Source organism: Haliotis cracherodii, unplaced genomic scaffold, assembly GCF_022045235.1.
Source record: "Haliotis cracherodii isolate W230 unplaced genomic scaffold, xgHalCrac1.p SCAF_1, whole genome shotgun sequence".
Taxonomy (NCBI): Eukaryota; Metazoa; Mollusca; class Gastropoda; order Lepetellida; family Haliotidae; genus Haliotis; species Haliotis cracherodii.
This window is the reverse complement of record NW_027266264.1, coordinates 35,796,994-35,811,620: the sequence shown is the minus strand read 5'-3', so window position 1 is coordinate 35,811,620 and position 14,627 is coordinate 35,796,994. Positions and strand designations below refer to the sequence as shown.

At 40.2% G+C, this 14,627-nt stretch overlaps 1 protein-coding gene across 1 annotated transcript in view; it reads left to right on the top strand.

Moving 5' to 3' along the window:
- The window catches only part of LOC139463948 (advillin-like), a 51,415-nt gene extending 38,684 nt beyond the window's left edge, over nt 1–12,731 (top strand). Inside the window, exons 20-28 of the mRNA XM_071245416.1 lie at nt 158–219; nt 509–608; nt 917–1,006; nt 1,259–1,303; nt 2,243–2,308; nt 4,327–4,452; nt 11,688–11,759; nt 11,943–12,038; nt 12,376–12,731. Of these exons, the coding sequence (XP_071101517.1) occupies nt 158–219; nt 509–608; nt 917–1,006; nt 1,259–1,303; nt 2,243–2,308; nt 4,327–4,452; nt 11,688–11,759; nt 11,943–12,038; nt 12,376–12,567 (849 nt within the window). The 3' untranslated portion in view covers nt 12,568–12,731. The remainder of the gene's footprint in view (nt 1–157; nt 220–508; nt 609–916; nt 1,007–1,258; nt 1,304–2,242; nt 2,309–4,326; nt 4,453–11,687; nt 11,760–11,942; nt 12,039–12,375) is intronic.
- Nucleotides 12,732–14,627: the final 1,896 nt, after the last annotated feature.

The following is a 14,627-nucleotide window of genomic DNA, read 5'->3' as shown; positions in this document are numbered from 1 at the left end:
GCTTTGTTTAAGTTTATTTAAGTGTGTTGGTATCCATTTCTTGATATCTCCACATAATGTATTGCCATAATCTGAAAGCGTAATTGTGCTAAAAATCACAAACAAACACCCGTTGTCAGCAGACAGGTATACGTGTTGTGACCTTGGACTGTTGCAGCGTTCTGGTGGCCCTGAGAGGGAATACGCCAAATACATCCTTGGATATCTTCATCCGTGCAAGTAGGTCGTACTGATTTTCAGTGTCATGTTGAAACATACATTAACGTTCTAAATTTCACATTAAAGTACATTATCGTTCTCAATTTACCTCTGAGCCATTTACGATACTTGTGCGTGTGTGTGTCTGTGTGTGTGCGTGCGTGTCTGTGTGTGTGTGTGCGTGCGTGTGCGCGCGCGTGTCTCTGTGAGTGTGTGTGTGTGTGTGTTTGTGTGCGCTACATGTTGCTGGTGCGGATCCTAGACTAACAACATGGCGTGTTTGTATGTAGGTGTTGCTCCATTATTGTAGAATGTACGACTACGACATAGTGACGGAGGCGAAGGAGACGGAGGTGTTTTGGTCGGTGCTGGGCGGTAGACGCCAGTATGAAGCAGAGTACATCACCACGGTAACCTTCCTCGAATAATCACTACATGTATCAGAAAAAATATTCCAGGGTTTCCTGGCGTAACAGGTCCCCAGTCACATGCTACAATAGTACTTACAACTGCGGCCAAGTCTGTCATCGTTCCATAACTTCCTGCATAATGGCCAACTGGTTTGTCTGATCAGAACTGATAACTTCACAGACAGGTTACGATAGTACTGTGACTACAACAATAATCTCCTTCCTTACAATTCTCAATTTCATGGAAATAATAGTCAGACGTACTGACAATGTAACCAGTTGTTGTACACGTGTTTGGCATATTTCAGCGTCTAGAAAGAAGGAATCCCCGCCTGTTCCACTGTTCTGTTGAAGTATCTGGGCTTAGCTTTGATGAGACAATTGACTTCAGTCAAGAGGTGTGTATGGCTGCGTGAGCAGCTTTAGAATGGTAGATCATATAATGTCATCCTCTGTTCGTCAAGTCTGATCGTGTAACGTATACGACTTAATGCAGCATACGTAATTAAGTTAACGATAAGCATCATGTTCTCGTAAGTAAAGCTGACTTGGGGTGAAGTCTGATGGCTACTTCAGTAGAAGCACTTGTTGGGGTGAACTTTGACCTTCCCCGTCTACACCTCCCTGACTCGTCATCGATCTGTTCACAGGATTTCACAGAACAGGACTTGATGCTCCTCGACACATTTGACCAGGTATTTGTCCCAGGCCTGACCTCCCCAGCTTTAGTATGATTGGTGTCTGCATGAGAGAAAGCTACTTCATACATACTGTCTGCAGTGGAGCCTCGGTCACAGCGGTGAAACTCTTGAATCTCAGTCTCGAGACTTAACGTTGATGAATTTGCATTTAAAAAATCACAGCAGACTTCGAGTACACTATCCTCTTTTCGTGGAGGGAATTTATCAATCGGTCATGACGTGGAAGAAGCGTGCCGCCATTTGTCTTCCAAACAAATGGCAAGTTTCTTCTAACCATGGTGATTGATGTCGATTTGCTCTACAGAAGGTGAAGCATTACCAGTAGTGACGGTCATTGCTTACTTTACAGCCGCCTGAAACTCGTCTCCTTGGCCAAGTTAAAGTGTGGAGAGCTGGAGCGTATTATCACATATATTTCCCTTGTTTGATTGTCGAATGCTTCTTCCTTAACCTGTTGAGTCACACGCCATCCATTGTTAGTGGTATCGCTTCAAGACATCAATCATGTACAATCCTTCGCCGGGGGGCGGTGGGTTAGCCTAATGGTTAAAGCGTTCGTTCGTCACGCCGAAGGTTCGAATCCCCGTATGGGTACAATATGTGAAGCCCATTTCTGGTGTGCCCCGCCGTATTATTGCTGGAATGTTGCTAAAAGCGGCGTAAAACCATACTAACTCACTCAGACCTTCACCGGTTAATGTTTTGTATATTGAACTGGTATTGGACAGGTTCTTCAAGGCAAGTTGGCGGTTGTACTTACTGCCTGACTGTCACCATGATGGTAGTTGCCTACCAAATGGAAGTTTATTAAAGTGAAATTCTGAATTATTGAAATGCCTAGGTTAATGATGACAGATAGTATCTTTTCCACTCAAATGTATATCATTCTAAGCGTGTTTCTCACTTTACAATCATGTCATTTGTTTTCGACAGATATTTCTATGGTGTGGGACGAACATTGACGCAAATACACGCAACATGTTTGGAGACGTTGCACAGGTGAGTGTAACTATGTTCAACGTTTGCTGCCTCGCACTGACTGGACGTTCTGAACACGTGTTACAACCCCAGAAGTACACAGTTCAAATACATCTACGCAATTAGGAAACGATGACACACAACCAAGTCAGCAAGCCTGACCACTCGATTCCCTTAGTCGCCTCTTCCGGCCATCATGGGTTGCTGAAGACCCATCCTAACCCGGATCTTCATGGGTATCCAGCTATGTCTCGACCGTCTGTGTATAATCTGGGCCCCGTTCCACAAAGTAATTTTAGCGCTACGATTGTCGTAAGTTACGGTCGTCTTAGCGCTAAGATCTGCGCTAAGCGCTGTACGGAACGGGGAGTATATGTGTGTGACTGTGTGACGACATATGTATCTATTACTTCTCACATAAACTCAAGATAACAACCATTGCTTCAACTGACTGGTTACTATAAAGTGCATGCCCTCTACCATACACACCTAGTTAGCTGGGCCGAACTGACCCGACAGACCACGCTCCCAATCCCACCCCTAATATCCTCTTATTGCCAATTTCCGCGTTAGCTCATGGGTAAGACACCACATTACCAAGCACACGTGGGTTCATTTGGCTAGATTTGAAAGTCATTGCCAAGTAACTTCAAACGTGCTGTTATAGTGTGTGACTTTGCTGATGAGGTGATATCTTATCCCACGACGTGGATCGTTTATCATGCACTAAAACCCGTGTTTGTCTTGATTCATTACAGACGATGGCATAGTCATGGTAATGTTAAAACAACATAAATCTACTCGCTCAATAACATATAATGAGATCGGTAAGCAAGGCTTGTATCTGAACTGACTGAACTGAACTTGATTGCACTCAGGTCGCTAGCAGCCACACTAGAGGTAAAATTCAAGTACTGATTATACAAACTGTATGTACTTGAAAACAGTATTACACTGTCGTTATATCTCTTACTATCAGTCGGATCAGATACAGAACAGCTGAAAATTTGTGAACATTATGAAACATTATTTCCAGGCTTGAACTTGATCATGATTATTTTACATTACCTTAATAGTTTTCTCAATGTTCTGCTATTAAAGAGTAAATTCAGTTTATACATGTTTGGCTTAATATAATAATATTTATGAATGAGTTTTTCTCTCTCTTCTTCAAATGAAGGACACATAAACAAATAGTGAAATTCATCACTTATGCCATACAATTGGCAGAGTGGTCATGTTCTTCTAGATAATGGTACAGATACACCGACACGGAATAAACGAAATCTGTCCTGGATTAACCCTAGATACTCTGGATGCAACGATTCCCCGAACATGTTCATACCCTTCGCGTTGATAAGGATATTATATTGACAGGACATGTGAAAACATTTGTGAACATGAATTGAAAAATACAGTAACTATTTGGCTCCTGTATGGTCAAAAAATCTACTTGAAAGTTTTTTAGTTAGTATGCTTAATTTCTTTTGATGACATCAGATGATGTATCGTATGGTGTATTGTATCGCGTCTTTACTATCGGGGGATGTATCGTATGGCAACTGTACTATCGGGGTGTGTTTGTTTTGTTTGTTGTTTAAGACCTCACTCAGCAATATTCCAGCTATATGACGGCGGTCTGTAAATAATCGAGTCTGGACCAGCCAATCCACTGATTCACATCATGAGCATCGATCCACGCAATTGGAATACGATGACCTGCATCAACCAAGTCAGCAAGCCTGACCACCCGACCCCGTTAGTCGCCTCTTACGACAAGCGTAGGGTTGCTGAATACCTTTTCTACCCCGGATCTTCACGGGGCCAATCGGGGTGTGCATTGCATGGCAACTTTACTATCGGAGTGTGTATCATATGGCATCTTTACTATCAGGATGTGTATCGTATGGCATCTTTAGTGTTGGAGTGTGTATCGTATGGCATCTTTACTGTCAGGATGTGTATCGTATGGCAACAAGTGTAAAGTTTCAACCCTGTGAGTAACGACGCTAAATGTCTTCCCGTGGCTGTTGTTCCAGGCGTACCTCGCCAAGGACCAGGCAGGTCGGGACTCCCGGGACCTACAGCTGTGGTTCATCTGTCAGGGGCACGAACCACACGGCTTCACCAAGTACTTCAGGAACTGGACATCCAAGGGATTCGGGGTGAGGCATTTTCAAGCGTGGACAAACTACACGTTTTAACGAATCTGGAATACCATCATTGTTTCGACATTGTTACCGAAAACGGTCACGTTGAAACCATCATCTATGGATCCTCCCCTTTGATTTAATTAAAATAGAACTTGTGCACAACTTGTGTCGAAATTACATACCCATGAAGCGGTACTATTACCGAATACATGATGCGTTCACCAAAATCTCATAAAAGTACTCTGCATTATATTACGATGACACATGATGTCGTCATGTAAGCTGTAAGTTTAATTTAGACCAGTGTCACCATGTCGTTAGTAGTGGTATTTGGAAATACCATGAAGACAACAAAATAGCCCCCGCAACTGGAAAGAGAGATACTTGTGTTTGTTTGTCTGGGGAGAGACATTACCAAGTCATTTAGTTCCTGAAATAGAGTGGTTCTCCCTTCACGTTCGTTAGATTTAGCCCCATGTATATGTTTCCCCGCTCACCCTTGCATTGACCACTGGCGCGAGACCCGTGTCTGATACACTACCGTTGAATACTTCTCTAATCGATAGCCACAGTTTTGAACACACTAATCACCGGCTCAACATATTGATCCTCTCTATCTGATGAGTGTGATGTAATCGTACAGGTACAATACTTGTACTGTTCCAGTCGACAGCAGCGGACGTGTACTGTTATGTAATGTACAGCCGACGGCAGCGAACGTGTATGTTGAGGAGAACCTACTCGTAACTGTCGGTTCATGAAAGAGCGGGAACGAGTATGTTACTTAAAACACATAGCATATTTTTACTTTAACAGAACATTCTTTTGTGAAATATATTTGAAAAATAAACTATCACTGTTTGTATGCTGTATCACCATTGTGTGATGCACGTGGAATGTGTTCTGTACTGCTGATGCCAAACTTCGTGGTTTGTTACGGCGTATATTGTCGCCGGCGCATTATGTCGCCGGTCATATACTGTCGCAGGAGACAATATAGCCGAGGTTCGCTGCACATATTGTCGGCATTCGTCAGAGCAAAAACAAATAAACTTTGAGATGACAACGATATTGATGATGATTGTCATGTTGATCATGATGATCTCCACTACATTTATAGAAAACTTGTCAGACTTGATTTTCGCCCCCCCCCCCCCCCCCCCCCCTCTCCTCGTCGTATAACGACGGGGGGATATATCGTCGTCAGTCAGTCAGTCTGTCTGTCTGTCCGCCCGTCTGTAAACTATCAAGCATATCTCGAACACTATACAGTCCAGCATCACGAAACTCCTTACACTTATTGGTCACATTGAGCACTTTTGCTTGCTGCTATTTAGAGATCGTCCAAAGTTGTATTCTGAACAGGTCCACAATCTCATTAAAATCAGATCATGGTTCTCGCTACCGCTAAACAAAGATCTGTGGACATCCCATTACTGGTCACGTCAGAACGACCTTTCATCCAACGAATCAGAGCGTCGCTTACCAGATCATGAAAGTGACAGTCGGAAAGTGTTTTCTAATCATGCAACCTCGAAATAACCTCGAAATGATATATCCATACAATCTAGGCCTTCTATAAGCCATTCCTGAATGTTCCTTTGATCAGTTTTAATTTTTGTAATCGAGAATACGTTAAAATATGTTTCGCAGCGTAGTCCCAAGTTTGAAACTAGTGTCGTAAAGCTCGAGAAAGCTGCCTTCTGATTGGCTAATGTCGATTTCTTGTCAGTCGTATCATCAAGTTCGCGAAAGGTCGTTTTGACGTGACCCGTAATAGGATGTCCTCAGATCTTTGTTAAGGGGTAGCGAAAATTAAGATCTGATTTTAATGAGATTGGACAGGTCCATGGAAACGGGATGAACTTTGGAGTGTCATTTCTGGAGCATGTATATCTATTCAACCTGGCATATCTCTTAAAGAAAACTTTCTGCACTTGTTATGCAAGTATTGATGCCTTTGAAATATTTAGAACGTTTATATAATTATTATTGGCCATTTCTGGGCGTTATCCAAAACTTAAAAAGTGTAGGCCTACATGACAACTTCATAAGCTTATATGTCAGGTAGTGTGTACATCCTCTGGATTCAGATATGTAAATTTCAATTATTATTGTTTTTATATGGAAACATTAACAGAAAATATTATAGAGTAGAATGTTGCAGAGGGAATGTATTTGTATTTAGAAATTATATAAGTTGAACTGTCATATGTTAAGTGGATGAGGATTTATATTCCAAGGTTTCCCCTATATAAATTACATCGTACTTGTACAGAATAGTTTAACAAACATACTTAGCTAAATAGAGGCGGTATTTAAACGCGTGTCATATAGATAACTATATACTTGCTTTCACAGACATTCCAAAGTTTTACATATAAATAATTATACAGCAATCTATAGATGTGTAATTATTGTATCAACTGTAGATCACTTTAGTTCATAAATAGTGAATCAGAGGTATATTCCAACACTACCGATTTCATTAGATCAAACATTTTCTGGTTTCTGGTCGTAGATTAACATCTTCAGTCAAATTTGTATTTCCATATTAAACAGTTTTAACATTATACGCATTCTTATAGAAGTAACACTTACTACACCTAATCCCCGTCAACCGAGGGCAGGGGAACAGCTAATGTAAAGCATCCTCTTAATGGTGTCCGCATTAACACCCCCAGCATATATCGTCGACGGCGAGAATATGTGGTGATTGGCGACAGTATGTGCTGAGAACGTTGGCATATGTTGCCAGCGACGATATATATGTGCCCGGCGACAATATATACTGTAACATGGTGTCCTTGATGAGTATTTTATTCATCGCTGGCACGTTTTGAGAACAAGCTGATGGTGAATTTGTGAAATATTGAGCCACGAGTATGGATATACATACTGCTCAAAAGAAATTAAGGAACACCTGATTTGTTCATGTGACTATTGTTAATCTGTCATTGTTAAATGTTTACTGTCATCAAAACTACTAGTTAATCCTTTATGATCGGGAAAATGTGTGGTTATTCTGTGTTTTTCGATATATTCGTATCTTTCGTTACAAGAAAAGAACATATAGAAAAGTTATTACCCTTTCCTCGATCAGGGCTATGTCTGCTCCTAATAGGCCCATCAACATGGGCAGAAAGTATTTAGGTGATTGGTTATGTTAATAGATATTTTTACACCATTCTATCATGTGTCGAGTCTATCAATGTTTTCTGAAAATGTCCTGTATTCCGAGTGAACATTATTCAGAATGTGGGGTTAGGCTCATGTAGGCGTGAGTGATTGAGCACCAAAAAAGAATGAAAACTAATAGATTATACAATAGAGTGACGTCACAGATGTGTTTAAATTGTCTGGTCTAGACTCGATTCTTTCAGACCGCCGTCATATAGCTGGAATATTGCTTTTTGCGACACCGAAGAACAAACAAACAAACACAATACAAACAAGCAAACATTAATGTTAACCAACTTCACAATCATATTTCGACGATGTGTGTAGTAACTGTGTTATGTATGCACAATATTCCCAATGAACCTACTGAGCATGAGCTGAACATGATCATACCTACAGTAGGATTCATCACGTGGTGATTGATGACAGTGCATTTCTAACGACGTTTTATTCATCTCTTGAAATTATCTTTAGTCGTGAAGTGCCAAATAAACCACATGGCCGCCGTCGTGGTGTTTCCAAGTTTCATTTATTTAAATTGAAACGTCAGGACCTGCCCAAGATAACTGTGGCCATTTCGGAGTAAATACCTCTATCTCCGCCACAGAGTCCCCGGACTCTTCGAGCTCTGCCACACTACCCTTGTTGTAATAACAGTGAAGTGATTTCATCAGCTGCTTCTTTATACAGCGCTTCATTAATACTGAAGGTAATTGCAAACTGTAAGGAAATCTGTTTCAAATCTGAAAAGCACGTCAGATTGAATTATGGATGCATACCTTATAATCAGTAATTATGCCGCAGGCACTCTCATCAATGAACGGCTTAACATTGCTCTTTGTGGTCTTATTCCGTCGTAGTTTCCTAGTTGATAGGCGGAATATGTATAAAACGACAGATTAAACTGAACCGTTTCGTGGACAGGGAGATATGGCTACCATTAGTGCCACTGTTCCTGGAAAAGGTTGTCCTTTTCTTGTCATTACTGTCCTTGTAATGATGCAGCAGGACAAGACGTGGGCCTAGTCTAGAATGTATGCCTAGTTCAAAGACTCACTAACTGCCCGTAGCCATAATCCTCAGCTTGAATCTGGCAATAATTGTTTGTTTGGCAACTCATTGTATAAATTTACATGAGGGTAAACATAGTAAGGCGATGTCTTAAAATAATTACTTTCAGTATGTCAAAATCATATGATGAATTTGAGTGAGTAACCTTCAGATGATTATGTTTAGTGGTGAAGGGAACGATGTGGTTAAAGCGTTGGGATTGCTTCCGCCGAATACCCGGGTGCGAGTTCCCACATGGATGCAATGCGTGGAGTCGTGTCCTGTCGTGACAAAAGCGGACACACACGCGCACAGACACAGACACACATAGACACAAATACAGACACATGGACACACACACACACACACACACACACACACACACACACACACACACACACACAATGTATGCCGTCTCGTCTGGAAATAAGCAGTAAATAGGATCTGATAAAGTTACGTTTTGCATACAGAAACTATATCACTACAATGTATTTAATCAATGTTTTATTGATCGACGGAATAAAAACGTTCTACACGAAGTAGTTGTTATCTGTGAATAGATTAAACTTATTAAATTGGTTTTATACATTCTGTTAAGTGAAGCACACATAATGACAGGTTGTTGGCAGAAATTCATACTCTTAAATATTTTATAAAGTTAAAGAAAGAAATAAAAGAATATTTGCGCTTGCAATATATGTTCCGATAAGACAGGCAAAACCGACAGAGCTCAAGTCCCGTAATCAAGTGGTCTGCAAATACAATGATGTTTTAGTACATGGCCGTTTTGAAATTAATACGACAGGGTCTGCCAGATATAGACCGCCATACTTTTCAGGTTTTGTTGAATCTCGATAAATGTTTACCTTTCTTGCCTACAAGCACTGCCTACAGAGTTCGGATCAAAGTATTGAAACGCTCTCAGCTAGTTCCACTGCCAATCCTGAAGATCCTACACGTGTGCTGCGAACCCGTTGACAGGAGTGGCCGATGTTGCTGCAAGCCTGGTGCCTTAATTGGCGTAAATCCATTTCTGGTGGATGATTCCATTTCTGGTGGAAGATCTAATCAAATTTTGCTAGCATGTTTGAGTAAGTGATCGGCCTTTCATCGACGTGTTGCCGAAACCATCTTCATCCCTGTCCCTTCTTTTCGTGAAGGGATTAATATTTCGCCAACAGAGCTTCAAACTGCCAACATAAATGAATCGCGTTTTACACTCACTGAGTCCTAATGCTTCTTGTATGTACACGTAAGGGTCACCATTGTTGTCTCCAATATGTTGTGCATAGGGACATACTCAAATGTTCCTATTTGATTCATTTAATCGTTTTACGGCTATGCCTCTGAATCGAAATTTTACTCCAAAACAATGGTACACTGTTTTGAGCTCTGACAGTAGATGCACCTTCGTCCCCGACGATCCGGGTTCGATTCCAGACATGTAGTTTTGATAGTGATTAAACGCATAAATTCATAAAGTTACTACACATGTCGCAGTACAGGATTAAAATACCTCTGCCCAATCTGTGTTCGAAATAGTAGTTTTAACGAAGCTGAAACAGCCCCACACCCCCCACCATGACCTCTCCCCTTCTCCTTCACCTCGATGAGGTAAGAATGTTGTTAATTAAAACTTGGACATGGATTGCTATTGAGTCGAAGGAAAATATCCCCCATTACATCCTCTAGATTGTCAATATACACAGCTTCCTCCTTCAAGTCAGAAAACCCAGACCCTGTTGAATTACATGTCGGCGTTCTGACGTTAACTTGTTCCCGAACACCGAGCAGTGGTTAGTCGTGATACACACTGCATGCCCAATCCGGGGGTTATAAATCAAACCAATTTACTGGGAACATTGCCCTAAAAGTTTGATCATAACATTCCCACTTGATCAATCCTGACCCTACGAGGTATTAACTTGAATGGGGCGCGCGATTCAATGTAATCTCGTAATTTGATGGGTTCTCCGACAGAGATGGTTCATAATACGTGCCATTCCTTTGCCGTGGGTAATAATATATCTCACCCTGCCCTTAGGGCACTGTGAGGAGAGTCGCAGCTACAAACTCATTTTGAAGAGATTAATAAACCTTACAGATTTTATGATTCAGCCTTATGACAGTTTGGACAAAGAAGTGGGATGTAATTTCATTTTGCTTTCGATACAGTTCCATACTTCATCATAGTGAATGTCGTCTCAACTGTTCTACACCATATTGCTGCAGCATGCAGTATCTAGGGAAATGTTACCACAGGTTGATATGATGGAGGTTCTCCTTTCCGACCAACCGTGGCCAGGTGGAGTGCATGTATATATTGTCCACACCAGTTTACTCGTCAGTCTGCAGGCTGGTAGCTGGGAGTGAGATTGAGCAATATCTCTAACTTTACGGTAATGTCGAGGTACTGAAATGACAAATGATGACTGTCCGATTGAGAAGTTGTCACTGTAGGCATTTGTATTAAAGCTGAAAACTGTAAGAAGTGAAGAAGGTTTCAACATATATAGTAGGGCTGTTACGATTCACTCGTGTATTCGGTGAATCGAACCGTATCCATTCATGAATTGAATTCGTTATTCGTGGCCACTAGAATCGAATATTTATGAACATGCAAGCATGCGCATTTACATAAAATACCCTAAGAACATAACAATTAACAAAACATGTAAATAAATTATGTTGTTATTGCTTCACTGTATATAACAAATAATAAATCTGCTGCCGACTTGTTATTGTATTTGCGTGAATTAATACCCATATTCATTACCCTATATTCGTTATACGAATCATATTCGCCTCATAGCGTATTCGTTGCAGCCCTAATATATAGCCCTCCTCCCCTCAAAGTAAAATACTTGAACAATCTAGACTATTAAAAAATGGCTATAAAAAACGTTTATTGATGAGATGATGCTCAATGAGAAAATACATTTTCGACAGTATCGATGAGTCTAACCATCACAAAACAGTGTTATATTCACTTTGACGATTAACAATTGATGTTACAGGGAAAAGATGTATACGATCTCGCTAGAAAGAGAGTGCGGCAAGAAAACGCTCGCATTGATGTCAGTTCAGATGTGAGTATTGATGGAAGGGCAAAGTTCGATTTCTTATATTTTGTAATGAACGTTATTTATATAACGACAAAAAAACCAACTTAATAACTCGGATACTGATAATGTTTCAAAGTAACCAGGTAAAACATGATGTTATTTGTAAACATGGCAAGCTTCCTTCATTTACTTTGTCTGTTGTCACAGATACTCGACAAAACCCACGTTGTTAAAGCGAAATACCCATACAAGATGTTGGTGAGAGGGGAGCTCCCGTCTGATGTAGACCCAACAAATAAACAGGTAGTGGATAATTTGGGTGTTTATGAAGACAAGACAAAAGTTGACAAATTATGATTTAACTAAAGCTACCAAAAGAAAGAAAGATATAAAAGATAATAGAAAGGAAATGACATAAACTCCAGAATATTATTTTTAGTTGAGTCATGGCACGCTCCAGTCACGAGACTATTGATTGTATTTGCTATTAGTGACAGAAATATTACTTTCTGAGATATTGCGGAATTGCTTGTCAGGGTTGACGTATCTGGCTAGTTCATTCATCAAACGCTGACAGTTATACCGCTTCTAGGCTGGGGACTACAACGGATCCTATCAGACGTTCTCTTTGTGCTTTCAGCAGCACCTCACAGACAAAGACTTCCTGGAGGTGATCAGAGTCAGTCGTTTCCAGTTCTGTCAACTACCAAAGTGGAAACAAAAGCAGATCCTAAAGATGGCGCACCTCACTTCCGGTCACATGACGCCAGCCTCTTCTCCACTCACAGACAAAGCGTCTATACCGTGTCTGTCCCTAAACCTGCAGTCATGACGGGATGACTCTGTGTTCAGTAGCTTTAAGACGTTGTTAAAGTTCATATTGGTGTAGAACCTTCACCATCACATATTGTTTAACAGTGATTATTAATTAACGGTGTTTATCGTGTAACAAAGTCATTGCAGTCATGAATGTATGATTATCACAATAAAAGACGATAGGTGCATTATATATTTATGTGACAACAAATTGGTGTTAATATGGACAAAGACAAGTCGTTTAGACAGTTGCTTTGTATCTATTGTGTTGACACTGGAATACGTGTCTACTGTACTAGAAGCAGTGCTCTGAAACGACATTGAATATCATACATTTAAACATGTTTTTAACATATGGTTAACACACAGAGAGAATCTGATTATGTTACATTCATGATTTTGTTTGTCAGTTTATAGAATCACTCTGTGCAGCCTATCATGTATATATGATGTCAGTATGAACAGGTATCGAACATCGAACTACTGTTGCATTCAATATGTTCTCTACAAGCCGGGTTTATATGCAGACTATCGCGTATAAACGGTCATCATTTCCATCTGTACACGAGTAGCAATAATAGCAGCACTGCATAAGTTTCCACTTCATTCTGGTCACCTCACACACCGTATGTAGAAATATATTTATATTTGTCCTCGTAGTTTAACACTTCATTTACATCTTGTATCGGGCAATGCACTTATGACGTGTTTTAACTTGTTTTGAGGGTACGCAAATGACCATCGTCTCATCCACCCTTCACATTTCGTTAATAAACCAAGAGGTGTAATCGCGCCCTTTTGGTATTCACAATTTTAATTATATTTGCAGTAATCAGTGAAGATACGCATATTTTCATGACACTTTGCTCACATTATGACTTAAAGACCTGACTGGTGAAGATCCAGGATAGAATAGGTCTTCAGCAACCCATGCTTGCCGTAAAAGGTGACTATCCTTTACGTAAGAGGCGACTAACGGGATTATTTACAGACCACCGTCATATAGCTGAAATATTGCTGAGTGCGTCGTTAAACAACAAACAAACAAACTTAATTCAACCATTGTGCTTTCACTGGATACATGCCATGTAAAACACCTTTCTTTATGACAATGCTAGCATACAAGGATAGGGTGGGTGTCGGGTATAAATGTAAATTTGTCTTCTACTATTTATATTATATATCTATTTTTTGTATATCGAAACTTACATAATATGTACACATTGTAATATACTGTATGTAGATACATATTTCTGTATTAATGACTTGTAAATAAATTCAGTCTATTCAACTAAGCGTTTCATTTTCAATTAAAGCCGTCAGTGATAATATGAATACTGTGTATTAATATTTTAATTTCGATCAGCTAACTAATTGTACCTCCAGCTGTGAGATGGGGTCGTTAGCAGATACATATTCCGTGACTTTAACATCTCCATGGCATGTTGTTGTTTGTTCAGTCCGTTTTAAGTCACCTAAGATTTCAGTTTTTGCTAAACTTTTGACTCGACATTGAACAGCGAAGTTTTATTTGTTGTTTAACGCTGCACTCAGCAATATTCCAGGTGTATGACTGAGGAACAGTGAATGTTGCATTTAGCATCGAAATCACGGAATCGCGTCAGTCAGATTTTATCCTGTTTACTATAACCACCACGAAACCTATCCTCAAAGATTAGGATACTTTGCCTGAACGAATATAAGCCATTATTACACCTACATGAAAACGACACCCGTTTCAAATCGAAGCATGTGATTTAAGGGTAAAGAACCCCGTTTTCATTATCCACGCAATAACACGAAATTGGTCTCGACATTCGTTTTCTGAGGCTTCTCTAAATGGATATTTCGAGATAGGAGATTATGTCTAAGATTGGAGAGTACCCAGCAAGGAAATGAAAATATTTGTCTAAATTAGCAGTGTTGATGAAATCCCATTCCTAGGGCACTTGTTGCCACTTAAAAGCGAACAGAATGGCTCTTGGATATAGTCAGGTACTTAGAGAGAATACCCAGTTAATTAGCCTGCCTGAGAGGAGACGTTTTAAGATGAGGAATTATCAAGAAATCCAACCA